Consider the following 26,850-nt stretch of genomic DNA (forward strand, 5'->3'; position numbering starts at 1 on the left):
TCACAGTTGCAAAAGTTATGGGGCTAAAGCCACACGACTGGAGTTTGTCGAAATTTCCGAAAATGAAAATGCGCCTCAGTGAAGTCTGCTGGCTGGTCGAGATTTTTAATTTTTAAGTATTGTTCAGGTTCTTTTTATATTTTTCCGGCACACGCAATCACAAATATTCGCCACTCGCTACCTTTTTTCTTTCCTCGCACAACTTCCTGCGCGTCAACTTTTCCTAGAGTAGAGGATCAATCTCTGTAATCTGCGGGGGAAGCTCGGCGAATGGCGAATCCGAATTATTGTTTCGCTCTAAAAACGATGTCTTTATGACGGACAGACAACAGCCGTGTCATGCCTCTGAGTGTCCCCTCGGCGACTATTTTTCAGTCTAGACACATCAATGGCTTCGCCATTCGCCGAGCATCCTCCGTAGCTTACAGAACTGTCTCTCGAATTGCTTTGGGGAAACACAGACACACGGGAACTTTTTTTACCGAGGTATACATTTTGGACCGGTGTCGCCCACTGTTTATTTGTTTTACCTTTATCTTTAAAATATTGAAAAGTGTCGACCAGTGCGTTTCCTCAGCAGTTGTGCACCAGCTTTCTGTATATGTACATACGCATGTCAGTAAAGATATATGTAAATATTTCGTAATTATACTGCGTATTTTATGGTATGTTGAAGAGGGCGGGTAAACCCTTTTTCTCCTGTGTCGCCAGCAATATGACGGCAGGAGGTTCGCTTGAAACAAGCAAATAGCAAGGCTTCTACGTATCTCAAATACTCTACTCAAGATACTGTAATTATGATACTTTTTGTCGGTATTTTGGTATCTTGAAGATACATTCGATTGAGAGTAATTAGCACTCTATCTTGACTACATTGCTTAGTATCTTCTACTCAGTATCTCAAATACCTTTTCCGGCGTACGAAGAAGTTCGTCCCCAAAGGGGAAGTACTAAGACTAAATGTTCTTTCTTTCTCCTTTGCACGTGTCTAGGGGGACAAATGAGGTGTACACTAGGAGGTCATCGAACGATATGCGTTTCAGCTAAGTTAATATAATCAAGATGCCCCCATTTTTTTATTTAGTTGTAATAACTTCAGCTCGTCGCGCGCTTATAAAGTATCTTCGAAAGTAATTCAATTATTTTTCAAGGTATTTGCACTTTACTCAAAATAGTTTGGCGCAAAAGTAACTTGAATACTACTCTAAATACTTTCTCACTTGGGTATTTAGTATCTTGTCTTAAATACTTTTGTCGAGTATCTTGAACAACACTGCAAATCGTTGACACCTGCACCATTTGAAGTGTAGATAAAATAATCGGTTCAGATCGCCTAGACGCTGCAAACGAAAACCGCCTTGGTGTCGAAGCGCGAGGCAGTTGATCGGATTTGGTCGGACACAGTGGGTCTAACGAATACTGGCAAGTGGGTTCCTAGCGGGTTCCGGGAGGGTTGATGAGGTGATGATTTCAGCAATCCACCAGCCGGATTTCGGTGCCACACGAATCATGACATGATAGTCAGCTCTATGTACGCGAAATCATTAAAACATCCACCAAGCAAAAAGTACAGTACATTTCATTCACATCCTTCAGTCTTATCAACGAGAAGAATTTAGCACTATGATTTCGTCTCGTCCTGCGATGGTCGTCAGCCGACGCCACGGCCCGTTAGGTTCAATCGGGAGCCAGTCACGTAATGCATTACTTCGACGCGCGTATAAGAAAAGCACGCTAATGCACACGTGCCTATAACTGGTCTGTGATTGGACCTGGTGGGCCCTAACCTAGGTTGTAGATAGGGACTTTAACTTTCGGACAAATGCTATAAACTCCGTGAAACACTCGCCGGTGAAACTATCGCGAATTCGGATTTATCCGAACAACTCCGAATTCGACGGCTGTCAGTTGTAAAATCTTGAGCGGTCTTGACCTTTTCCAGGGATCCGAAGACAAGTTTTGCAACCGTTTTTCTTTGTTTTTCTTTTTTGTTTTTGTAAGCGTCAAAAGAAGCGTCTTTCTCTGCACATATTCCTTTGTTATCCTCGTGGGCAACAGGAATTCAATAATCAGTCAGACTTTCGAAGTATCCGCACGGAAAAGGCAGGACTCTGCCAAGGAATACAGATATTTTGAAGTAACTGACAGAGACATTGTATTGCCTTTGAGGCTTTATCATACAACTTGAAAGTTTAATGAAAGAAAGAAAAAAAAAAAAGAAAAAAAAGAACACCCGGTTTATAAATTAACTTCTAGAGGGAATATGGTATCAAAAGGCTAGTTCGTTTCACCTTATGGGCGAGCGAAGCCAACGCTACAAGCGCGAGCATGCTGCTTGTAACAGCGCCTGTGGTGCACGTACGCACGTGCGAAGCCGGCACGCTCGGAGCCTTGGGCTCGCGCTTCTAGCTTTGACTTCGCTCGCACATGACGTGAAACGAAGTATATACACCGACACGCGGCTCCGACGCCGTCCCTCTGCGGTGGCGCTGCCTTGAGTACGGCGCACCACGCAGAGGCGGCTTCTCTTCAAAAACGAGACGCTGCGATTCCGCAGTGCCCACACCCGGTGTGGGCAAAGCAAAAACCGTGTTTGTAAACAGGGCGGTCTTCGCGCGCTCGTCTATAGCCAAAATTGCGGGCTCGCACCGAGAGATATGCCAAAGCACGTATACTCTGCATAAACAAAAAAATAAAATAAATAAATAAAAAAAAAGGTCGGGCAGTGAAATCGCCGAGATGTCGCCACTCCGCACAAGCGAATGTGTACGAAGGCACCCTATTAACGGTGGCGAGACAAAAAAGAAAAAGAAAAAACGCCTGCTCCCCGCAAAATCAACCCGCAAAAGCCTGCCGGGTAAACGCGGGCGCAGACAACTGCAGGTCTTCCACGCGCGCGGCCGGGTCTCCTCACTCTCTCTCTCATTCTTTCTCTGCGTGTTTTTGTTTTTATTTATTTCCCCCTTCGTTACCTCTCTTCGTCGACCCTCCTTTGCCCCGGGTTCGTGGTATGTTCCGTTTCTCCTTACGATGGACCGCAGAGGACCCTACGAGCTATCGGAGCCAATCCAATGCCGCGTGAGCGTCACGTCAGCTTTAGGACAGACACAACGAAGCACGAGGCGCGTGGCACGTTCATATGCGCTGGATTGGCTGCTACGACTTGTAGCTCCAGTTCCGGTCCATCGTAAGGTGCGTGCAACGGCCAAGAAACTCGCTCCGCGAATGGGCACGTTGTTTGAAGCGAGGATCGGTCGGGCAACCACGCGCAGTACTCTCGGTTTGAAGATGCACTGCCGTTGTTCGTGGGAAAGAACGTCGTCCGTCGTCAAGTACGGCGACGCGGGGCTTGCGTCCTCGCCGTCGCAATGTTTAATCTTCGTCTGGCTCTTGCAGAGCCCATCTGGCTCTTGCAGAGCATAACCAACGTGTATGCTCTCAAAATAAACACCCAGCTGTGTGGACAACAATCTAGACAAAGCGGCCCCTATATTTCGATCCGCTCCCCAATAGTCCAATTCACGAGACGCTCTCACTGTTCAGTAATTATTTCTAAGCCAGTTCATTCATGCTCTAACGAGTCGTAAAAATCCATCAGCCTTGCTCTTCCAAACGATAAAACGAATTCCGAGTAGGATAAATTTAAACTCGTTTCAAAGTACACTACCAAGATAAAGCCGCCCATATTAATTGTCTCTAAAACAGCAGTTGCAACATGACGAATCACGGAATTAACTCGAGATATTTAGCACATCTTAGTTCAGCGGTTCTCAAACTGTGGTCCGCGGCGACGGTTGAAGGGGTCCCGGCTGATTCGAGGATCACCCTGTATATGTGTTCATGTGAGTAAAAACAGCGGCGCACAGACACAACTAAAGGGAAGAAAATTAAAACAAATGCAAATTTAATAATTCGAGCAAAATAAGCGAAACTGCACTGAACGTACGGTTGAATGCACTGACCGTGGATTCAAATAAACACTTGTCAACTACAAACACATGGGACACGAGGCGACAAAGACAATCACAAGACATTACTTCAAAATCCGTCTTTACAAGTGGACCGGCGTGGAGAGTTCGCCAGTAGCACTGTCAATATATAATAAATATTTTTTTAATTACACAATATATTTCTCGCGATACTGTATTACATAAATGGCATTGATAAAACACTATCAAATGATCTGTGCCGCGAGAGGCGCTCCGGAATATTATTTCTCACTATAAACATTGTGTTTGCAATTAACACGCTATTTATTTTGTACGATGTGTTAGCGAGTGATTGCTTTATTCAACTATGCAGAAATAGCGGTACTGCGATTCCCGTGGCCAAACGAGCCAATTATGTTTTAGCCATAAAAAAACTGAAAACCTAGATACTTAAAATCCCTTTGGGTTTTAGCAATACGTCCAAATTTATTTACCGTCTAATGACTTTAAATATATAATTGCAATACGAGCTATAAACCCGCTCGTGGGAAACTTGATTAGCAGATTTTAGTTATTTACCCACCCAGCTTATCGCTACAATGATCTCCCATGTAGTGTTCGCCGAGCCCCCTAAAGGCACAGTGAATACGGCACTAAGGTAAATGCCTCCCCCTCTTTTAAAAGAAAAACACGTTCCAGTTAAGTAAAAACAACACTGTATATTAGGTACTTTAAAAATAAATACATAATCGAATATATATATGACAAACTACCGGCATATACCTTCGTTACTTCATCACAACTAGCCACCAGCACTGCACAACGAAGTATTTTTATACAATTTTTCACGACACTGATTGTTTCTTATAGTATTTCATAGACAATTTGTAATGATTGGCGACCGGGCAGTTTTTCATGACTTGAGAACATATCTTCCAATAGTCCTGATCCCCACACGTTCTGCTCCTCGGAAGACTTCGTAGAAGGTTGAGCACTTTCGTGTAGTTCGTTCCACACTGCAGCAGAATCGTTCAATCTAAAAAATAAAAACAGAGAAAAACATCATGAACGGTTATAGGGTCTAGTCACGTGCTGAGTCATCGCCCACAAGCATGACCACCAAACGATAAAGCAAAACTGATTCGGGAGAGTTGTGAAAATTGAAAGACAAAGCAAACTCGCCAATGGGATAACTGCTTTTGCCTTCGGTGGCCATACTTCTGTGTTGTGACTCGGCATCAAAAGGCAGTCTGACGTCATATAAATACTTGTAACCTCCTCGCCTACTAGCCCCGAGAACGAACGCAAGCGTCGCTGTTGTTCGAGGCGTTCGAGATCGTTTCATAGGTCACAAGGAAAGAGTACAGAGAGTTTAATCGCAAAAGATTACAATCGCACGAATAGAAATATAAAAAATGGCGCTAAACATAAAGCAAAAAGTTACGGTGAAGTTATCAGCGGCCAATCACCAACCGTCCGCAACGTGAGTACTAAAGGTGTCGCGAACCAGCCGACGTTCGAGTTCGACCAGGTTCGAGCTTCTCGAACCTTTCCCGCAAGTCCGACAACGTGCGTACTTGGGCACACGTACGCCCAAGTATGCATGCGCCCACTCAAACACGCACGAATTAGGCACTCATACGCATGCGCGAACACAGATACGTGGATGCACGCGCAGGCACGGATGCAAATTCACGTACACACGCACAAGCACACCCGCGCACACGTACGCACGAATTACACACGCACGTGCACGCGCGCACTCGCACAGGCACGCGCACTTATGAGCAGGCAAACGCCCACGCGTGCAAACACGAACGCAGATGCACGTATAACACGCACACAGATACGCGGGTATATATACTCACGCGTAAACATGAAAACACGCATGTGCACGGGGGGCACGCACATAAGCATCCTCGCTCATGCAGGCGCACACGCAAGCAGACACGGACGCGCAATTACGTTCGCAAGCGCGAGCACGCACATAATAGAAAAACTAGACGAAACGTCACAAGGTGTATCGATGAAACGAACGCCGGCTATTTCCGATGGAACGATTTATCCTTGAAAAAGTGCAGCTTCGAAGAAACGAGCTGTCTAAAACGTCGTCTGACGAACTGACTGCATGGCACCGCGTATATTCGGAATGTATAGTACATAAAACAGCGGTCACTAAAACAAGCACACAAAAAGCATAACTGTTTCCAGTGCTTCGTGAGAAATCGTCACCCCAGTTGCCGAAACAAATCTTGCATTCACAGAAATACACATACAACAGAGAGGGATTCTAACCACGGTCATCTCACCATAAAAATAAACTACGCATTGCCAAATGCTCAGCGTCCGCCCAAATGTAGCCTAGCGACAGAGACTAATGTATTTTCGTGGCGAGAAAAACATGCTTCGGATTTCTTTCGAACGCACTCTAAAGAAATGTATATTATATCTACGATCAAAATTCGCGCCCCTTTTAGAGGAAGAAATGTAGTACTTACCGTACCAGAAGGAGCGTCGTTCTTGTGCCTGTACGATCGCTTTGGTCACGCACAGTCTGCAACGACGGTAACAAGCGGATAGCCTTCGGCATCGATCTCGCCAGATTCCTTCGCGCGCCTCGCTTCTTCCACTCCGGCCTGTTGCATGGCTTCCCAAGCGGCATCTTCAACACCCCGAGTCAATTCGTTCTCGCAGCGCGACGACACAATGACTCAACCTCACCTGCAACCTCACCATCCGTAGTTTCAGCAGAGGGTCGCTTACGTGCAAACTCTATTTGCGACTTCGAGACCTTTCGCTTGCCATATTTATACCTCTTTGGACCCATAGCTGCGAGGACGGCCTTTCTAGTTATGAAAACACGCACAGCTATCCGCCTGACATCCCACCCCGAGAAACAAAACCACTCTGCCTGGACGGGTCTTGCCGTCTCTGGACCACCACAAGCGCGTTACTGAAGAGCGCATGCGCGCGGAGTAATACAAAATCAGAGCAGCGTGCGTGGCGAAATGGTGGCGCCCTCACGCGGCGCTCGTCGAACTAGTCTTGACCGTCCAAACGAGGAAAACAAGCCACAACACCTTGGTTGAGTTTTTTCGACGTAGTTAAAGAACGGATGTACTTACAGCTATAATTTTAATATAATTGAATTCCGTGTTAAATTCCGCAGATATCCCACCAGACACATTTGTAGTTAAAAATTCACAGGTTTTTAAAAACGCGTTCTAACGTAAACATGTCAAAACAGCCAATTCCGACCGATTTCACGATTTAATATAAAATATAATAAATATTTTTATGAAAAATATGCTCGGTGGGATAGTTGGACGAAGAATGAATCTTTTTATAGCAAAAAAGTTTGAAAAAATCGGTGTAACGGTTATTAAATGAGAATTTTCGTAAAATGGCAGAAAATCGCGTGTATTCTCTATGGGGCTAGGAGGAGCGCTCCCTCTTAATGGGGGCGATGATGACAGCTAGGCCTAATGGCAGTCGTTTCTTGTCGCCGTGTCAGTCCGTCAGTCGTAGTTTCGTGCACCCGGTACCGTCAGAATGCAAGCATTTTTGTTGCCTCGCGCATGCTTTTACAAAATGTAAGTTTTTTTTTTTGTTTGTTTTTTGTTTTTGTTTAGCGTGGTTTTGGTGCCATGCCGGAATGGCGTTCTTGGGGCGCGCGCTCGTGTTCGGAAACCGTCGGTTCCTTAGTTTGCAAGTCCTTCATCGGCTAGCTAGACTGCTTGTTCCTTTAAGTTTCATTGACGTTCAGGCTTAAATGTGGGTTGTGTTTTTCTGCACGTGATAATTCTGTTTTCGCAATTTAAAGAGATCTTCCCGCGTTTTGAAACGAGACTGAAGTAGTGAACGGGGGACTAGGGCCATCTAGTAAATGAACTGCGAACTAAAGCGCCGAAGCGACGCTGGCGCCATCTCGCGCAAACCGCTCACAACCGTCTTGCGCTAGGTCCGCGTCGTCGGCGTCGTCAAGGCAGCGTCGCGGCGTCTTGACCAGGTCTTGACGAACATTCACGAGTGATTTCCTCGATCAAGCTTCGAAGGTTTCGCTTGTTTCTCAGCTGCGGTACCGACGCTTTGACGTTCTCGAATAGGGTGCACATATCTCGCCACATGTGTGCCGCACGAAAAAGTTCGAACGATGCTCATTTCCAAAATTTCGCATCATCAAATGATATGAACCGTTACTTGAACGTTGGGTGACTGCCTTTTTGGGGCAGAAGCTTTCCATCAACTCCGGGATCCTCACTTGACTAAATATTTGTGTTTTCCCATTGATGTATCTTACTAGATCATTTTTCGAGTATTAGTATTTGGCAGTCGTGTTCTCGGTTTGTGGTGGTTTGTGGACGAACGTGATCGTCTGCCATTTGTGATAGCAGACAATGTTTCGCCGGAAGCACTTTGAGACATCCGGATTTTGAACCTGTGCGAATACATGTTGCGTTTCATTTTTATCGTGCTAATATATTATTCCGAATTGTTTTTCTCGCAGCTTTATGTGGGTTTCCTGTGATTTGCGGTACACCTTTTGAGTTTGCTGGCGAGTCGAGAGGTGGCGATGAGGTCTCTCGTACGACGTCGACGTTGTGTCTAGAGGGCTTATTTTCATTAATTCCGCTTTAATTGAGGCATTTCGAGATTATATACCATCGGAGAGTTGCACTTGATTCGACGTAACCTCGGAAAAGCGTACCGGTGTCCACTTTGGCGCTGGGAAGCCATGCGCGTTTGTTTACCTCTTTGCAGGGTGGTATGTGCTCTTGGGGTTCAAGCCCTGAAGGACTTGAAATTAAAAGACAATTGGGGGTATCGCTTCTCGGCCTTTTGGCTAAGATCAAAGCGGTGACAGACATCACTGCAAAGCGGCTTCGAAGACCAGCTGCCGAAGGAGACATCGAGGCCTACCTGACGGGCGAGACAGAAGGCGACTTCCGCTCCACCGCCACCCAACTCAAGTCTGTGTGGACGGAGGCTCGCAAGGCGTCTCGCCGGCTTGGGGTAAGCTGGGAGCTCCGACCAGATGGAGCCCGGATCGCCTTCGGGGAGACCTCGCTGTCTCCAAAGCACCGCCACAAGGTAATTCGCACGCTGCGGGAGGTCCTGATGGCAGAGAAGAACGCAGCCCTCCAACAGAAACCAAGCCAGGGCAAGGCAATGGAATGCGTAGCAGCTGACCGGACCAGCTCACACTTCATCCGATCCGGTCAGTTCACACGATTTGCAGACTGGCGATTCATCCATCGGGCGCGACTGAACCTCCTACCCCTCAACGGTGCTCGACCCTGGGCTGCAGCAGTGGACCAACGGTGCAGGACATGCGGCTACCAGCAGGAAACACTGCCGCATGTCGTCTGCCATTGCATGCCCCGAAGCCGTGACATCACCGAGCGCCATAACAAGATTGTGCGACGAATCAAGGCCGCAGCTACGAGCCGCTTCACAGTCACCCACGAAGACCAGTCGGTGGGAGACACAGGCTTGCGACCCGACCTCGTGTTGGTAAGAGGGGAGGAGGCCATAGTCCTTGATGTCTGCTGCCCATTCGAAAACAGACGGGTGGCCATGCAAGAGGCGAGGGCGAAGAAAATTGAGAAATATGCGCCTGTTCGGGAGCTCCTTCGGCGACGCTTCCAACGAGTCACGGTGGAGGCCGTGGTTGTGGGGGCGCTCGGCGCCTGGGACCCGGACAACGACAAAATCCTGCGCCGACTGTGCAGCCGCTCATACTTGCGGCTGATGAAAAAGCTAATAGTGAGTGAGACAATTGCCAAGTCAAGAGACATTTATGTGGCGCATGTTGGGGGGGAGTGACCTCAACCCGCAACACCCTCACCTGCCTTTCTCCTCACATAACTCTTTTTTCTATTACCCCTTTTTTTCCTCTAACTTACCAAAATTAAGCAATCACCGATGGAAACCCTGTATCTATGTAATTAGCATCAATAAAAAATCTGTTCTTATCAGCTTAATATCTGATACGGGTCCTATTTGGACCCAAGATATTAATCTTATTTTTGGAATGCGGCGTAGTGCTTGAGGTTTACCTCACCTATGCCACGGGTTGGCCCGGTATTGCACTGCCTCCGGGATCGGCCCACCCCCTCACGGGGGGAAATATATAAATCCAAAGAGAGAATCACATATCACGCACCATTCCTGTTCTGCTGAGGTATTCCTCTATATGAATGTACTGTCGTGAGCGAGTGAGGCCATATGCGTCGCGACTCGCGAGTAGCGTGCGAGACAGGATATGTTTGAAGTCTCATATTTCTGTGCTCTTTGCTCAATCTGAACAGGATCCTGGCGAACGATGATGTCTTGTTTGCCAGGGCACATGCCAACTGAAGAGATGACCTCGAAGCCGTTCTGGGGGTTGACCTGTGGCGGAGTTCTGTGAATGTGGTGTGACGTGAACACTGTGACAAGGCCCTTTTCGCAGTGTTGAAGACTTGGTGCTCCTGTGGAATGACTGCCGTGCCTAGTCTGGCAGCAACGGCAGTAGCTGTGTGCTTATGAACGCCTTCTTACATACGGTGTTGAAAGCTGCGCGATCCTGTGAGGTGTCAGCATTGACAAAACAGTGGTGGTGTGCATTTGAACTCTTTGTCACAGCATTGAGAGTGTTGTGTTCCTGTGAGGTGTCAGTGTTGGTGACAAGAGCAGCAGCAACCTGTCTTTCAATGTCTTGTCACAGTGTTGAAAGTTTGGTGCTCCTGAGAAGTGATGGTAAAGTGTTGGCATTGGAAAATGTAACTAGTGTTGTACACATTCCTCAAAAAAAGGAACAAAAGCTCGTTCCTCGTTCCTTCTGAATTTTGGAACGCGTTCCCGTTACAAGTTCCATCTGTGAGAAAGGAACTCGTTCTTGTTACAGTTAAAAAAATGGAACGTTTCGTTACATATACGTTACATTTGTATTTTTCTAATTACCATATTTGGTTCGATCAAGCAGTATTTTTTTTTATCTATGCCATTAAATGGGAACATACAAATTTATATGTCGTTATGGAAGGGCACCAGGAGAAGAAAAGAAGCGGAATCAAGGTTTTATTTGTTGATATATTCATGTTTAAAAATCTCAGCTTTTAACCAGATTTATGTTTGTGGTGAACGACTCAGACAAGCTGCATCTACTGTTACCCCACATTGCACGAGTGTTTTACAACCTCACACGTTCCAATCTAACGAAGTCCCTTGTTCGAACTTAAAGGCGCGTTCACACTCTTGCAACCGACTACGACCGAGAAAGACTTCTTGAGACCGGATGCGCTGAGCGGAGCTGGTCCTAAGAGATCGCAAGAGGCTTAAAAACCGGTTTGGTCTCTCTCGGTCGTACTCGGTTGCAAGAGTGTGAACGGGCCTTAAAGGGGTTATGACACGTCAAAAATAAAATATGAGATAACTATACTGCTAGGACCCATTGTATGCTCCTATAATCCTGCTAAATTTGTTTTGAAAATAGCGCGATAGTTTTGTGTATAAATCGATTTATATGCGGGCCCCTCGGAGGGGCAGATCCGGGCGGAGCTGGAGGTTGGCTACGTAGCCAGCCTCCAGCGCGGTGTCTCCTTGCACGCACTCACAGACTTGGCTCTCTTGGCGTATCGAGCCTCAGCTTCCTCGTTTACCTTCCACGTTTCGAGCATGCGGTCCGTGACGAATACGTCTACGGCATCGCTCGCCTTGTCAAAGTGTTCGACAGTGATCTAAGCAGCGATGAGAGTGATTGCTATCAAGAGATGTTGGAAGCTGCTCATTTTGACTGCGACCCGCTGGCGACCAGCTCTAGTGAACACCGAGTAACGGACGAACTCACCGTCGTCACCGTCGTCCTGTAATATCTCGCATGCGCATGCAGGATGGGAGGTCAACGGGCCGGGGGTGAGAGCGAGAATAGCTTTCGGGTTACCGAGTTGTGTGAGCGGTTTTGAACGTACCGCGATGAGGAGAGCTTGAGCAATCATGGGGGCGCCTAGAATGAGAGAGTGTTCATGGTCACCTGGTTTATGGACACCATGGTGTGACTAACTTGGGCAGTGATGCCTGGTCGCCAGATGAAAATGATAAAAATTCGTAAATTGGATATTGCTATTACCAGAGCTCTAAAAATCGCGTAACTTTGTGTATATACTAAGTAGCCTATGAGCATTCCATTTCAAGAATAATCTATCCGTTTAATTTTTATGTCATAACCCCTTTAACAGCAGTTGCTTCTCGATATTGCTCTCCGCAAGACGAAGAAGTGAAGGAGAGGGTATGCTTTTCGAAGGTCAGTCTTGAAAACTACAAGTAGTTCTTTGTGAAGGTTGGATTCATTGTTTAGTTTGAAGGTGGGGGACAAAGAGAGGAGGAATAAAGGCAATGTTAGGGATTCAAAAGTGTGTTTAATGTCCAGTAACCTGTGATTTTGTTGTAGATGTAGGTCTATGAAAGTTCAAAAATGGCTTTCGTCGGCCTTAGATTTCTGGGTGTATGAGGATTCGTAGAAGCAAATAACGTAGCTGAGTTTGAAACGTTCCTCTTTGTGTCTTTTTGTGCGACTAAACGTTTCGCTTTTTGTAACAAAGACTGAAGCACTAAAAAAAAAATAAACATTGATGTCTTCTAACTTTCCAGCAACCGACTGTTACTAAGCGAGGACCACACAATATAAATCCTAAGATAACTAACCAAAAGGTGAACGAGTTAAAAACCATATTTTCGTAATGATAAAGCTTTTATACCTTTAAAATTTCCCTCGTAAAAATAGAATAAAAATGACCCCACTAAACGAAAAACGAAACGCCGTTACTCTTTCCGTTCTAGGAAAAATGTAACGAGTTCCCGTTCCAGTTCCACCGATGTAAAATGGAACGGCGGCATTCCTTCGTTCCTCCTAAAAGGAACGCGTTCCAGGAACGCCGTTCTTTGGAACGTTGTTCCGTACAACACTGAATGTAACAATATCTATGAGTGATGGGGTGAAACCTTGGAGGTTTCGTTCTGAACTGTTTCAGAAGGTTTCAAAGCTCTCTGAATGAAATTTCGGTGTTTTCGAAGGTTTGTCAGTTTTGTCGCGTTCTAGCCAACATGGCATTCTTCATTTTGATATTGTGGACATTGTGAGTGTTTAAAGTCTAAACCTCGATACAGACCGAAATGCAATTTGTTTTTGGTTCATTTTCTGCGTTGTAGCAATACACACCAGGTTGCCCGCAGTGTGTGAAGGGGTCTTCATAGACACTAGATTCCCATGCCGAGGCTTGCAGGTGTGTTGACCCATGGAGCACATTCTTGATCCATACTCGAAGTGACGGCCAGACTGACGACAGGAGTTCCGAAAGCAAAGCTCTATGGTAGCTTGTGCGTGTTGAAGTGTTGGAGCTCTGGGCGCAGCGTGCAGGCCTCCCGAACGTTTCGATCATGAATCGGGGCTGACTAATCGGATATGTTATTTCCACTTTGGAAACATGCTGCTAGTGGTCTTCAGCGATGCATTCTGTGTGAAAGGTGCCCAACTGTGGTGCACGAGCAATAAACGTCTTAGGGTAAGCAACGAATTTTGCTAAAGTCTGTTTTGATGAAAAGTCAAGGGGTGGGACTTTTTTCTCTAAAACATTGTTCGACCAATTGAGTTCCACTTGCCACCTTTGTTGCCAATGTGACCTGCTACGTTCCCGACGCTTGGGACGAACACCATGCACGTCGCCGAGCAATTGATGCGATGAAAATGAGCATTGCGATTTGCAATCGTCAATTTCACCGACCTGCCAGGTTTGTTTTGGTTACATGACGTGACTATAAAAGTTGTTCATTCGAAACCGTCTTGACCAACGACACAAAATCTCAATATTTTGTTTCATGTTTTCCATTATTTTATTTCCCCGTATCTCAGATTTGATCTTAACTGGCCTATCTTGTTAAATTAAGTAGTGTAAATGACTTATTTTTCGTGGCACAGTGGGATCTCAACATATATAGATTCCTGTCTGTTTACATTTTACAGGAATTGTTTGTGGGACCTTAATTACATTTTACAGGAATTGTTCGGGGTACATTGCTTGCGAATTGTAGGTGATTTGTGAAAACTAGGTCCTCGCTAAAATTAAGTCGTTTACAATATATATATTTAAAAATTTAATTCTATAATGTGGTGTACAATATTGCAACGCACCGAAACTATCCAAACTAATCCGAAACGCACCGAGGTTCGGCCGTTCTTCCCAAACTTTCCGAAACCTCTGTTTTAGAAAAAGTTTTGCCCCATCACTAATATCTATGAAGGATGAGACGACGCTCTGTTCCGTCTGGCTCCTCCACACCAAGCGTGTGTCCTGTATACTTCATTCTCCTTTATTATCGGCTACTGCCACATCTCACCTTCTCCGGTGGAGGACAGAAGGGAGGACAAAATGACAGTTGTAAACGTATGGCAAACACAAGTACACAAAAAATATGCTTACACAGCACAGTGCATATTTACACACAAGCTCTCTGGCAAAGGGCAATTGCTGCTTATACCATCGAACACATATTTACATTTCTGTTTTTTTCCGTATCTGATTGTTGCCTTCCAAGGCAAAGCCAATCTCTGTCTAGGTGTAGACATACTTCTCTGACTGTCACCTTCGAAGCCAATGCCCACCTGTGCGCCGCTATAGGCCTAGCGCTCAAACGCGTCGCTCCTGCCTGCAGAGGTTTCTCTGGTATGCTGCGGGAGCTCTGCAGTAATGCGCCGCCTGAGCCGTTCACGTTAGCAGCCTCTTTTTACCGACGACTGTCTGGAACTCGACGGTTTTGCCCTTCCTGATGCTGCGTATCGTCCTCTGGATCTTCTGCGGGTCGTACCTCATGAAGGTGGTCCAGTGAATAAAGATGTCTTCCCGTGTTATTGCAATTGACGAAAATGGTACGATTCTGCTCTCTTTGGAGTAATATACAGCAGAATCAGCAACAAGTACACCAATGACCTTGCCTCTCTGTAGCAGTAGATCAACATTGTGGTGTGTTTGTCTCCACGAACCGCGGCAACTTTGCAGCAGGTCATATTGCCACTAATTTGGAAACTGGCAATGAGCTACATGGGCATCGGCATGCCCGACAAGGCGACAGCCTTGCCAGGCATGCTGCCAATGCCTTTTGTGGCGGCCTGCCAGACAACTGCGTTTCCACACGGTTGTCTGAATAGATTTTAGCTTCATTTAAAAGTAAAAAAAAAAAAAAAAGGAGGGTTATTTAATTGGGAATTGGAGGAAATGCCCACTATGGACCCACATTCGAAACTGTGTGAAATATCGGGACTTCATTTCTGCCCACTGATCTCTATGACAATTGCTGGATCGCGCTTCCCCGCTTGTTCGCTGCAGCGCAAGTGAAGCCACCGGACTTCACTCGCTTGGGATACGATTTGCCGTTTTTGCTAGCCTTTGCTGCGGTTTTCCAGCGTGCTGTAGACACGTTTTCTACTCGTTCGTCGTCATTCGCCGAAGAAGTTTTTTGAAGACTCTGTGTATTGTTGAGACTTGCCGTTGTGAACACGTGGAAAAATTTTACGAAAGTGCAGTGTCGCAGGAAAAAAGCACAACGCGTCGAAAGGAAGGGCTGGCGGCGTGTTCAAAGATTCATTGGCACGCCGAAGTGCCGTGTCTCTGTGCCTTCGCACGCTTGGATACCGACCAAGAACCGACGCCGTGTGTATGTGTTTAGCGAGTGCAATGTGCGTGAAGCTGTTCGTGCCTCTGGATCAGCGTCTTTTCCCCACGCGGTTTAGGAACGAGCTTAATCCAGCGTCCACTAGCGACGGAAGATGGGGGGAAGGTACGTCTTTTTTCGTCCTTAGACGATTTACACAATACCGTGCACAACAGCTCCTCATCACTGATCAGTGCTGGCTTATTATCAACCTACTTAATTGCACTTGACGTTTGAGCGCGGCTCGCCTAATTGTAATTGGTCAACAGATTGCACACGACCATATCGGCCGCGCTTCAAAGATTTTCATTCTCGCCGTCTTGTACTTTTGCTTTCGAAAACCCCCTGGCTCCACAACGTTGCCCTATTCGTGCTCCCACGGAATCTATTAGAGTAGATTTGGGACATAGCCATGGTTAATATAGTACATAAGAACACGTACAGATCTCCCCCTTTTATTGATAGCAACTCACCGGAACAGCTGGACGATCCAGAACTCCGTGGCCGATATATATAATTGATCTAAAGGCATCTACGCGCGACACACGTTCAGAACTTTGGCGCGGCGTCAATTCTTGACCGGTATCCAAGCGTGCGAAGGCACAAAGATGCATCACTCGGCGTGCCAAGGAAGCTTTGATCACGCGCCGCGACACCGGCGACACGTTTTCGACGAGTTGTACCTTTTTATACGGCTTCACGCACATTGCACTCGCTGAACACATTCACACGGCGTCGGTTCTTGGTCGGTATCCAAGCGCGCGAAGGCACAGAGACACGGCACTTCGGCGTGCCAAGGACGCTTTGAACACGCCGCCAGCCCTTCCTTTCGACGCGTTGTGCCTTTTTCCTGCGACACTGCACTTTCGTAAAATTTTCCACGTATTCACGACGGCAAGTCTCAACAATACACAGAGTCTTCAAAAAACTTCTTCGGCGAATGACGACGAACGAGTAGAAAACGTGTCCACAGCACGCTGGAAAACCGCAGCAAAGGCTAGCAAAAACGGCAAATCGTATCCCAAGCGAGTGAAGTCCGGTGGCTTCACTTGCGGGAGCGGCAAGCGCGATCCAGCAATTGTCATTGAGATCAGTGTTTCTGCCCATTCCGCTTGCCTGTCCCTTTGATAAAAGCTTCACAAATCACTGGGAGTATCGAAACATGCTTCAAACTTTGTTTGCATGCCATTGATTTCTTGGATTTTCCATTTTAATTCACTTGAGCAGCTAATATCTTTCCTGTAAAAAAGGACATCGCGATGCTTTTAAGCAACGCTGTAAAATGTTCGGCACAAATTACCACTTGACCCAAAGCAATGAGTTATACTAGTCAAAATCGTTGTAGTCTGTCTAAAACTGTTTATCCGAGAATAAGGTTTCAAATGATATTTCAGCTTTACAATAGCTGGTGCTCTACAGTTGCGCTGCGGCCTAAAGCAGTCCTGGTTTGTCTGCAAGATGAGGCCCATGCATGCGAAATCGCAGTTTCCCCGGCCTGTGTACCGAGAAAATACGCATACAAAGAAAAGAAAACGTTGAAATGAACGCGTCTGTACTCTAGAGGAACTGCTCTCATTAAAATCAGTATATTTCCTATACATAAAAAGTAGGTGGCGCAAAATACCGCCCGATTTAATAAACACCAAACTATATCCATTCATGCACATTTAAAAACAAATAGAGATATGCACGCTCTGGGAAGTGCTGCCATCTATTGGCAAAATTTAAAGTTATGTGCCCGTTCTGGGAGGTGCTGCCATCTATTGGCAATATTTACAATTATATATATATATATATATATTTTTGTACTTTTTGTACCTGTCGGTGACTTGCGCCACCTAGCTGGGTTTATAACATTGGTGACGTAACTTTCTCTTGCCTTTCTTTCACTCTGTACGCGTGTCGTGTGAAGAACATCTCGTGGTCAGAAGATCCCATCCCGGTCACTAATCCGGCAGTAGGTGTGAAGTTCTTACGAATAAATTGCCCGATTGAAGACTGGCTGAAAGACAAAAGCTTTCTCTTCGGTCGGTAGCGCTTGCCTACAAAAGGCTGAGACGCCACGTCGAATTATCTCCCGAGAAGACTGCCGCTTTAAACGAGGGTCGACTTTTGGCACCATCAGTTTCCAATGAGAATATAACCCATGTTTCAAACTTCGCTCCAGAAAGGAAATGCAAACCCTGAAAGGTGCTGCCATCTAGTGGGTACGTTTAGAGTTGGTCCCTGTTGGATCTTGGAGGCCATGCATGCTTTTTCCCTCCGAGATCCTCGGAATCAACGCTACAGTACTCTAGTACATCATATCAACGCTGTTCGGGGCGGCATCTCGGAGGCAATGTCTCGGTGTATGGGTCATTTGAAACTGCTCTTTGAATCGAGTGCTGACCGGCATCACCTTGACTAAATTTATTAAAAAATTCAGATTAAAGATTCCATTTTTTCCCCCGGATTTTACTTTCCTTTTTCTCATTACGCTTTTTTACGGTCTGCGTCATGCAGCGTGTCTGGCTGGTCAACTGAAGGACTGTTGAAGACGGCTTTGCGCACGCCAATCTACTCATCACATCAAGAAAAAAAGGAAGTTTTGAGCAATATTCATGCGCTCCAGGAACTACTTCTCACAACATTGAAAATATGCTTTTGATGTTTGATCACGTGTGCGTCTTGATGAAATAATGTGAAGCTCTTCTGAGTTGCTCCCACATATACCTTAGTTCCACACATGAAGTGGAAATATAGTAATGTTACACGAGCAGCCGGCTTTCGGCGTTATTTTTTTATTTTTATTTTTATCGTCGCAGCAGATGGAAAAACTCTTCTCTCCCCCATGGTGCGAGGTAAGAGAAGTCGGATGTTTCCATCGCCCGCGCCGCGCGAAGAAGGAAGGGACGAGGGGCCGGCACGACACGCGAATAATGGCGCGACGACGAGGAAGCGTCAGCGTAGCGTCTTCCCCCGTCGTCTGCGAACGGGAACTTCAAAACAGGTGGTTTTGAATATTACTCGCGCCATCCGAAATCTTACTTTGGCGTGGTCAGTGGCGTAACAACTTGTTTTTGAGTGTGTGTGGGGGAGGGGAGAATGCATTCAAGATGTCCACCGTGTTCCACAACCCCCCCCCCCCAAAGAAAATTTCTGTGTACAGCCCTGCATAGGGCGCCTTCATACACGCGCGCTGGTGTGGTGTGATGACGTGATGACATCTCGGCCATTTCCTTCCCAGTAATTTTTCATGTTTTTAGAAAGTGCACGGGCCCGGGGTCTTCCGGCGCGAGCGCCCAGCTTTGGCCAGAGCTTTGAAGCCATTTCCTTACCCAAGGTTTATTTATATGTTTTCTTCGGCACGCGCCGGCGGCACTATACTCCGTTTCATCTTATGTTGTACCGCAGACAAGGCTAGAAGCGCGAGCTAATAGCGTTGGGAGCTACTCTTAACGCACGAGAGCTTGTGCCGCCTTGATGCGCCCTAGGGCAGGGAGCTCGCGCTTGTAGCCTTTTCTGCGGTACATCATAAGGTGAAACAGAGTATAGGATGTCTCCACCCTGGCACAGAGAGACACCGAGTCAAACATTCAGCGCAGCGCTACCTGAGTGCTGAATTGACATTACAAACCGGGGTACTCCTGCTTTATATGAAGCGTAAAAAGTTAAAAACCCATTCACAGAGCAACTTAGAACACGAGATACGAGGCACGAATATGGCGGTGGCTCGCCGTCGCAGGAGCACTGGACTATACTTCGTTTCAGCTTCGGCCCAGACGCAGCCAAAGCTACAAGCGCGAGTTCCGGGCTTTCAGCATCCCTGCCAAGCACGCGCGCTCGTGCAGTGCAAGCACTGTTCTGGGCCACATGCTCGCGCTTGTAGCATCGGCTGCGTCTGGACCGAAGCTGAAACGAAGTATAGCGCTGTTCTCTATATTTGTGAACATGCCCTAAGAATCTAGCTACTACTTACGCATTTCATTACCAGCGCTAGTGTCACATTCTCAATAATGCTCAGCTTTCTGTAATATGTTATTCATTTATGCGAGCCGGAAAACTGGGCATTATTTTCTCACCAACCCGGCATTTAGTAGACTGCGATTATTATTCCTCCACCTGCTCTCTCAACGAAACCTAAATAAAATATGCATGCCATGTCTATTTTTAGTTTCGACACAGTCATTACTTTTCATTTCGACATTTGTTGCGAAAATTAGCTTAACAAGTTTCTTAATACTTGCATAAACTGAATTTCGTTTTTTTTTTCATTTTTTTTGTGTCAAATAAAAACAAAAAAAGAAAAAACAAACAACAGTGTTTTGTTTTTTCAAAATTCTCGGTTTGTTTTCGAGCCCTTGCATCCCCACGAACGGTTCGTCCCCAAAAGATTCACCGACGCCACTGCGAGTCCGTGCGTGAATCGATCGGACTCTGAGAAAAGTGAGAGTGGTAACTTGGGCAAAATTATAATGCAATTAAATGCAAAGGTGCAAGCGAGCTGTACAAGAATGATGAAAATAATCCCTGGAGAAGGGGAAACAAGAGGGACAAGGGACAAACATACATCTCCAAACACAGCTAGGTGACTGGTGAGCGACCGAAAAAATCCGCCTGGTCCGGGTATCGAAACCGGGGCCTCTCCATTACAGGTGGAGCGCTCTACCAACTGAGCTAACCAGGGGTTAGACGTCAGTAGAGCAAACGGGTTTTATCAGCCGCCACCAGTCTAACACCAACATGGGTGAAACTTGCGATTTAAGGTTGTAATTATAATGCAATTAAATGCAAAGGTGCAAGCGAGCTGTACAAGAATGATGAAAATAATCCCTGGAGAAGGAAAAACAAGAGGGACAAGGGACAAACATAAATCTCCAAACACAGCTAGGTGACTGGTGAGCGACCGAAAAAATCCGCCTGGTCCGGGTATCGAACCCGGGCCAGGCGGCCCGGGTTCGATACCCGGACCATTTTCATCATTCTTGTACAGCTCGCTTGCACCTTTGCATTTAATTGCATTATAATTACAACCTTAAATCGCAAGTTTCACCCATGTTGGTGTTAGACTGGTGGCGGCTGATAAAACCCGTTTGCTCTACTGACGTCTAACCCCTGGTTAGCTCAGTTGGTAGAGCGCTCCACCTGTAATGGAGAGGTCCCGGGTTCGATACCCGGACCAGGCGGATTTTTTCGGTCGCTCACCAGTCACCTAGCTGTGTTTGGAGATTCATGTTTGTCCCTTGTCCCTCTTGTTTCCCCTTCTCCAGGGATTATTTTCATCAAACTTGGGCAAGTTGTTAATGCATTGCAATAAAAAAAAAAAAGCGCCAAAAATTCGACGAAGGACGAGTGAGAGGAATGTATAGGTTGTATTCGTGAAGCGGTGCATGCTGGGACCAGCGCCATCTTGCCGTCCTCGGGAGCAGACAGTCGCACAGTCGCGTACGGACAACCGCATCCTACCTTTTCAAACTTCAGGCGAAGCCGCAGCCGCGCTTTCTGCCTCGGGTATGGTGTCGTGTGTGGTGGTAGGTTGCCACAACAAGACGCAATCGTCAAAGAAGAAGAAAGAGTGCAAGGTCGCAGACGCTCGGTTCTTTAAAATACCGAAGGTACGGACTCGTGAATGCGACACGACGCGAACACTGTCCGCGAGGAGACAGCGAGAATGGTTGAAACGCATCAACAGAAAAGACCTGGACGCTGACCTCGACAAGTACAAGGTGTGCTCACGCCACTTCGTCTCGGGTGAGTGTCGGCATAGTTTGTTTTTCTCTGACATTAACTTCCTGGAGCTTTTCGAATCAGTGGGCTAGGCCTACTTGCAGCGCAAGTTCGATCGAAGTTAGTTGGTTCAGTCATTCTAAAGGATCTTAAAAACACTCGAATGCGAGCTTTCTGTCGCAGGAGCGGGAGAAACAGGATTTAGATAACTATTTTACATTCATGAGCACGATTTTCTGTTTTTATTTTTGCCTTGCAGCAATCTTTAAGGGGTGCCACTGCTCCGGCGGAAAATCGGACAGCTGTTCCGTGTTCTCCCCTTCTCCCGCTCCTGAAACAGACCGTTTCGCCGTTTCAAACGAAATTAAGCGAAGATACGCGTCCGCAAAAACATGAAAAGTTAGGCTCACCTTCGAGACGATGATCACGCTGTCCGCGTTCGCTGCTTTCATTGCCGGCTCCTGGACCCATCCGCTCGTAAGGTAATTATGGTTTTTTAGCTGCTTGCGCGTCACGAAACTTGTCTTGAGGATCAGGTAGTTCTGTATGTCGCCCATTTCTACCTGCGGCCATAGGTTGCTGTTCCGGACTAGGTCCATCGGCGGCAGCGCGAACGGATCCGCGCCGCACATTTTAACCTTTTCCTCGTAACGTGTGCGTTCCCGTCCGCTTAAACTTAGGCCGTATAAACCCAGCGGTGGACAACCACTTGAAGAAGACATCTTCACGTTAGCGGGCGAGCAAACACCATAAATACGTCGCACTGCAACGGTGCGTGCGTAACGCGTCCGTCACCTGTCGCTGGGCGCTACGGGAGTGCGCGCGCGGCTGTCTGCTCTCGAGGACGGCAAGATGGCGCTGGTCCCAGCATGCACCGCTTCACGAATACAACCTATACGACAAGCGATGACTTACATACCTCTATTTATTCGTCCGTTTCAGCCACCAGATGGCGCGCGGCTCGAAACGTGGTTGAACGCGCAACTTCTAGATGGCGCCAGTATCGAGGTGTGAAAAGGCCCGCGTTATCCGCTGCGTGAAATAGATCCCGAAATGTGCCGTGTTCTCCCGGCGGAGGAAGTTTCTCCTTCCCTCGCGCGCGCTTGGTATGTACGCGCGTCGCGCGGTGGCCGAGTCCGGCCTCTGCGCTGTGTGATGCAGTGGGTGGCGCTCGTTTCTGTTCGGAGGTAGGAATAAAAATGCCGGTCCCCTTTTCTACGACGCTCGTTTCTATAGCTTGTTTTTCTTTTTTTATCTCAAGTGACCTACAGTACCGCCTGTTCGAAATCGTCCTTTGCGGTGAGCGATTAAGAGTCAGGTTAGCATTTTATTTGGGTCAGCACTACACGTTCAATGGAGACCTCGGGCGGCGATGTAAATATGCATTGCTCCCCAAAGTGTGTCCAAGGTGCGCAATGACAATTGGAAAGAGTATTGAAGGCGCGCGACCGTCGGTTGGTAAAATACGTGCGTTAGATTCACTTATTCAGTCTAATCATTTTTGCCAACGTCTTTTATCCGTTTCGACAAACGACATGGTCGAGTCTATTGATAACCTTAGCTAGATTGGACGTACGGAGTGTCCGGGCTTTAAATAAATTTGCTTCGTTTATGTGAATGAATAACTGTTTTCTCTTTTCCGTGCTCGGTGCTATGCAAAAATCGCTGACATGTTATGGTAGCTCAGTGTGGCGGCGTTTTGCACGCTGACTCGCTATTGCATTCGCTGTGCACAATATGTGTTCAGATGGAATGTGCTAAATCGTATTTCCGATCGATATGATAGACTTACTTTGCTACAGTGTTAATTATATTTTCCCGATTTAAACTGGTTCGTCCCTGATCTGAGCCTAAGTTCAAATTCGAAGGGCAGACAGACTTAGCGTCGTAACAGCCGTAATGCCGCCCACAAAGAAATTAGTAGCATGAAAGAAAAACAAAAGGATACGAGGTGGCTCAGTGTTATAGAAGTAATCAGTGTGCAAGGGATGCCATCGTACGTGTTTTTTTTTTTTTTTTTTATCTCTCCGCATTGCTGGTAAACGCTCAAGGTACCAGCAAAGACAGCGAGCTGGCGTGAAATTTCCATCGAGCGGAAAACGAGTGTCATTTTTATTTCATCATGCGCTTTCATTTTGATATGGCTCAATATGGGCGCGAAATAGTAACAGGTAAGGCAACAAAATTTAGATGTTAGGTCTGGAGAACCGCCATACTCAGCCGTGTTGGGGGCATCTCTCGCGAGTCAATACGGCAAAGGTATTGCGCGTCGAACTGTACGTGAGAGTTATCCATTTCAGCGAAACCTTGATTTCGCAAAACTATTGTGGCTCGAGTCGTGGCTTCCAGTACTTGGAAGCCACGAGCGAGAAATAAATGACAGTTGATTTTGAAGGACAATCGCGACGTGGAAACCCATAAAAGAGAGTTCCAATAAGACGAGAGCTTCCCCTTCTCTTCAAGTGCGTGGGTTACGCTCTCAATCCTGCACCTGTGGTAACACTGCAGGCTCCTAAAATCGCTTTGAAAACGTTCCTGATCGCAACAACTTTTTTTTTTTTTTTGTCGAGGCGCTATTTTTTTTTGTCTACCTTGATACCCCATCAACGCAAAAACTACCATAAACAAAAAAAAAAAAAAATAGTGGGCATACAACGACAACGCACCCACTGGGACCCGAGTCAAGGCAAGAACAACTAACTACTAAAAGGGGAAAAAAATCATGCTCGCATACACAGACAGAACGCCTCCATCGAAAGAAATGAATCATGCGCTTGTTCTGCCAGTCTCGTTGTGCGTCTGTCAAAAGCCACAAAGGAGGAAGACAATCAGCGCCTACACCACTCCCCTCCCCCCCCCCCCCCCCCCTCCACCACCACCCCTAAAAAGAAGAAAAGAAAGGTTTCTTGGGCGCGCGCGCGGTCGCCCAAGCGATGACCTTGGAAGGGTATGCGATTGTAGCACGTTTGTCCCCCGGTTGTGCCCCTGTCTCAAATGCCACGGTCCGTTTCTCCCAACCCCAAGTGCCCGTGTTATCTTCCCGAGTATCAACTCCGCAGTGATTCTGAATCATTCCGATGCTTTCCAACATTGCAAAACTGTTAGACGAATATTTGCACAGAAGTATACACTGTTCGCAGAACTATCTAAGGCGCTAAAATTCAAAAGCGCCGTGCTGGATTCGGGAACTCGTGTAGGTTTAGCTCATTGTTGGAACATTCTTATTCGCTCGATGAACTCCACAAAACGTGTAAATATTAGAATGAACTTTCCAGAGAACGATAGTTGTTGTCGGGGTTCCAGGCGACCGGACAGGTCGCAATTATTGGCTGATTAAAAATTTTATTTCATAATCACAATCGTATCATTAAGGGCACGCCATTTCCTCATCACTTCTTCTACGAAAAGAGTTGCTGTATTCGTAGCACACACAGACGGAAACGGTTGAGACTGTGCCCAAATAATATCTTCTTTTGGCAGGTACTGCGCAGCGATTACACACAATGCCTCTAACATAAACATGCTGCTCCACATGTCTATTCACAAGATGCAATACATCGTTCTACCAACTTTGTCGAAATGGGCATGAAAGCGCGTAACCGTCACTTTTTTGAAGTTCTACTTAGAGGTGAAGTGTTTACCGTAAAAAGTCGTTAAATATTTATTTTTTTCCGTTCCACTACAAAGCTCGATTCACTTAAATTTTTGTTTTTATATCGTCTCTACAGCGCTTTTACGTCGGTACTTTCGTGTTAGAGGACATCACATAATGTGCGAAAAAAAACAAAAAAAAAAAAAAAAAAACGGTAGGATCGATGCTGCATAGCCTTTTTTTTTTGTGGACATCAAGAAAAAAAAAAAAAGATAGTAGTTGTCTTCACTTCGCACTGCATGTTTTAGCACGGAAGTTCCTATTTGGTTATGATGTCTTTACTTTCTTAAAAATTGTATACAGTAATTTAAATTACCGAATTACAAAAACATCGAAATTGTATAATTGCTTTTCGTTGGGACGCCATGACGACAGCGACACTCGTGTTCCCTCGTGGTTTTCGCCAGCATTTCTACGATGAATTGCCAGGATCGCGAGATGCAACAGCGTGACACTCCGTCTTCTGTGACGTCATTTGTTGCACTTCGGGACCACTTTTGATGTATGGCCAGCATAAGACGCTAAACACCAGTGTTGCCAGATTGGGCTATATATAGCCAAATTGGGCTACATTTTTTTTCTAGTTGGCGTCAAAATTTTGTGGTTGGCTATGTGGCCATTTTGGGCTATTTCTAAGAATGCAGCGAACTTTTGTCGAACCTCGGGTTCGACGGCGAACTTTGAGGTTCGGCTTGTAAATTTTCGACCTTTAAATCGGTTTCGAAAAAAAAAAAAAAAGTTTCTCTTTTGGCTAGTCGAGACGAGAGAGAGGAAAGAGAAAGGCCTCAAACTTCTACAAACTTCGGTGTTTTTACAATGCGCAGTGAAGCAATATTTGCAGAGTTCAAGCGGTCTCCTGCAGCGCAGTGGAGCAAACCAAACAGATTGCACTAATACCACAGGCCCTGTAGCGCGCCTTCAACCCGGACGCACATGGCTCCGTCCGGACGTAGACTGAACTCTCCAAATGCTGCTTTGGTGCCCACTGGCGCACTGGACGGGTGTGGTGTGCCCCAGACGAATAGGCACCCAGGTTTGTAAAAATGAGAGGTCCGCAGTTTCACCGCTAAACATTTGACTTCCTTCCAGTCACTGCCCACCCCAAGAAAGCACAACACAATAGGAAGTTTTCGCAGACCGCGTTGCCCCCTCCGCTAAGCGTTCCGCAACGAAGAAGTTGCTACTGCGCCTGCGCGCCGATAGCCTTGACTGTAGTGTTCCCGCTATCGTAGCGGGTTGCGGAGGGCCTTGCGGGACGGCAAAAACGATCTACGAAAACTCCCTAATCAGAAATAGCGTGAACATGAATGGGTGACACTAATATTCTTCACAAAGAAAAAGAGACGGGTGGGATATTGGTAAGGCCTGAGATATTGGGGTTCTGGTTTGAAGCATCCAGTGTTCTGACCGTTCTCCTTCTGTATTTGGTTCTTTTACTGTATGATCATATCTCCCGCGGGCTTCACAATAAAGCTATCTTTGTGTGTTTTGTACTTCTGAAAACCTACGAAGGAAGGGCCAGTTTTGCACGGATTTTCATCATTCCTAAACTTTTTTTTTGAAAAATGCAGAAGTAGCGTAATGTACACAAAAGCAGGTGCATCTGAGGGTTGAAACAGAGATTGTAACGTGTATGTATGAGTGTGAGAAATAGACAGTATAAGGCTTAAAAGTCATTGTTTTTAGTCGGCTATTTTGGGCTATGTTTTTTTTACGGCTTTGGCTATATTTGGGCTATACCTCCTAGTCGTATGGCGGTTTTTTGTAGGACCATCTGGCAACACTGCTAAACACACCAGTCGGAGACGCGCTGCAGGTGCCATAGTACAGCTCCTAAAAGTAGCTGTCACGTGCTTTGCTCCGCGACTGTGATTCCCT

At 46.4% G+C, this 26,850-nt stretch overlaps 1 protein-coding gene and 1 pseudogene across 1 annotated transcript; both read left to right on the forward strand.

Annotated features, from left to right (window-relative positions):
- The first annotated feature begins 8,789 nt into the window (after positions 1–8,789).
- LOC115316486 lies at positions 8,790–10,042 on the forward strand. Its single transcript, XM_040205736.3, has one exon. It carries the CDS (start codon positions 9,048–9,050, stop codon positions 9,753–9,755), a length of 708 nt encoding a protein of 235 aa, XP_040061670.1. The 5' UTR covers positions 8,790–9,047; the 3' UTR covers positions 9,756–10,042.
- Positions 9,866–10,047, forward strand: LOC115312204 (annotated as a pseudogene).
- Positions 10,048–26,850: the final 16,803 nt, after the last annotated feature.

Source organism: Ixodes scapularis, unplaced genomic scaffold, assembly GCF_016920785.2.
Source record: "Ixodes scapularis isolate PalLabHiFi unplaced genomic scaffold, ASM1692078v2 PGA_scaffold10__122_contigs__length_95168666, whole genome shotgun sequence".
Taxonomy (NCBI): Eukaryota; Metazoa; Arthropoda; class Arachnida; order Ixodida; family Ixodidae; genus Ixodes; species Ixodes scapularis.

What these genes read in the sequence shown, in the direction of transcription:
- LOC115316486 (XM_040205736.3), top strand. Translation starts at nt 9,048, where the DNA reads ATGGCAGAGAAGAACGCAGCCCTCCAACAGAAACCAAGCCAGGGCAAG.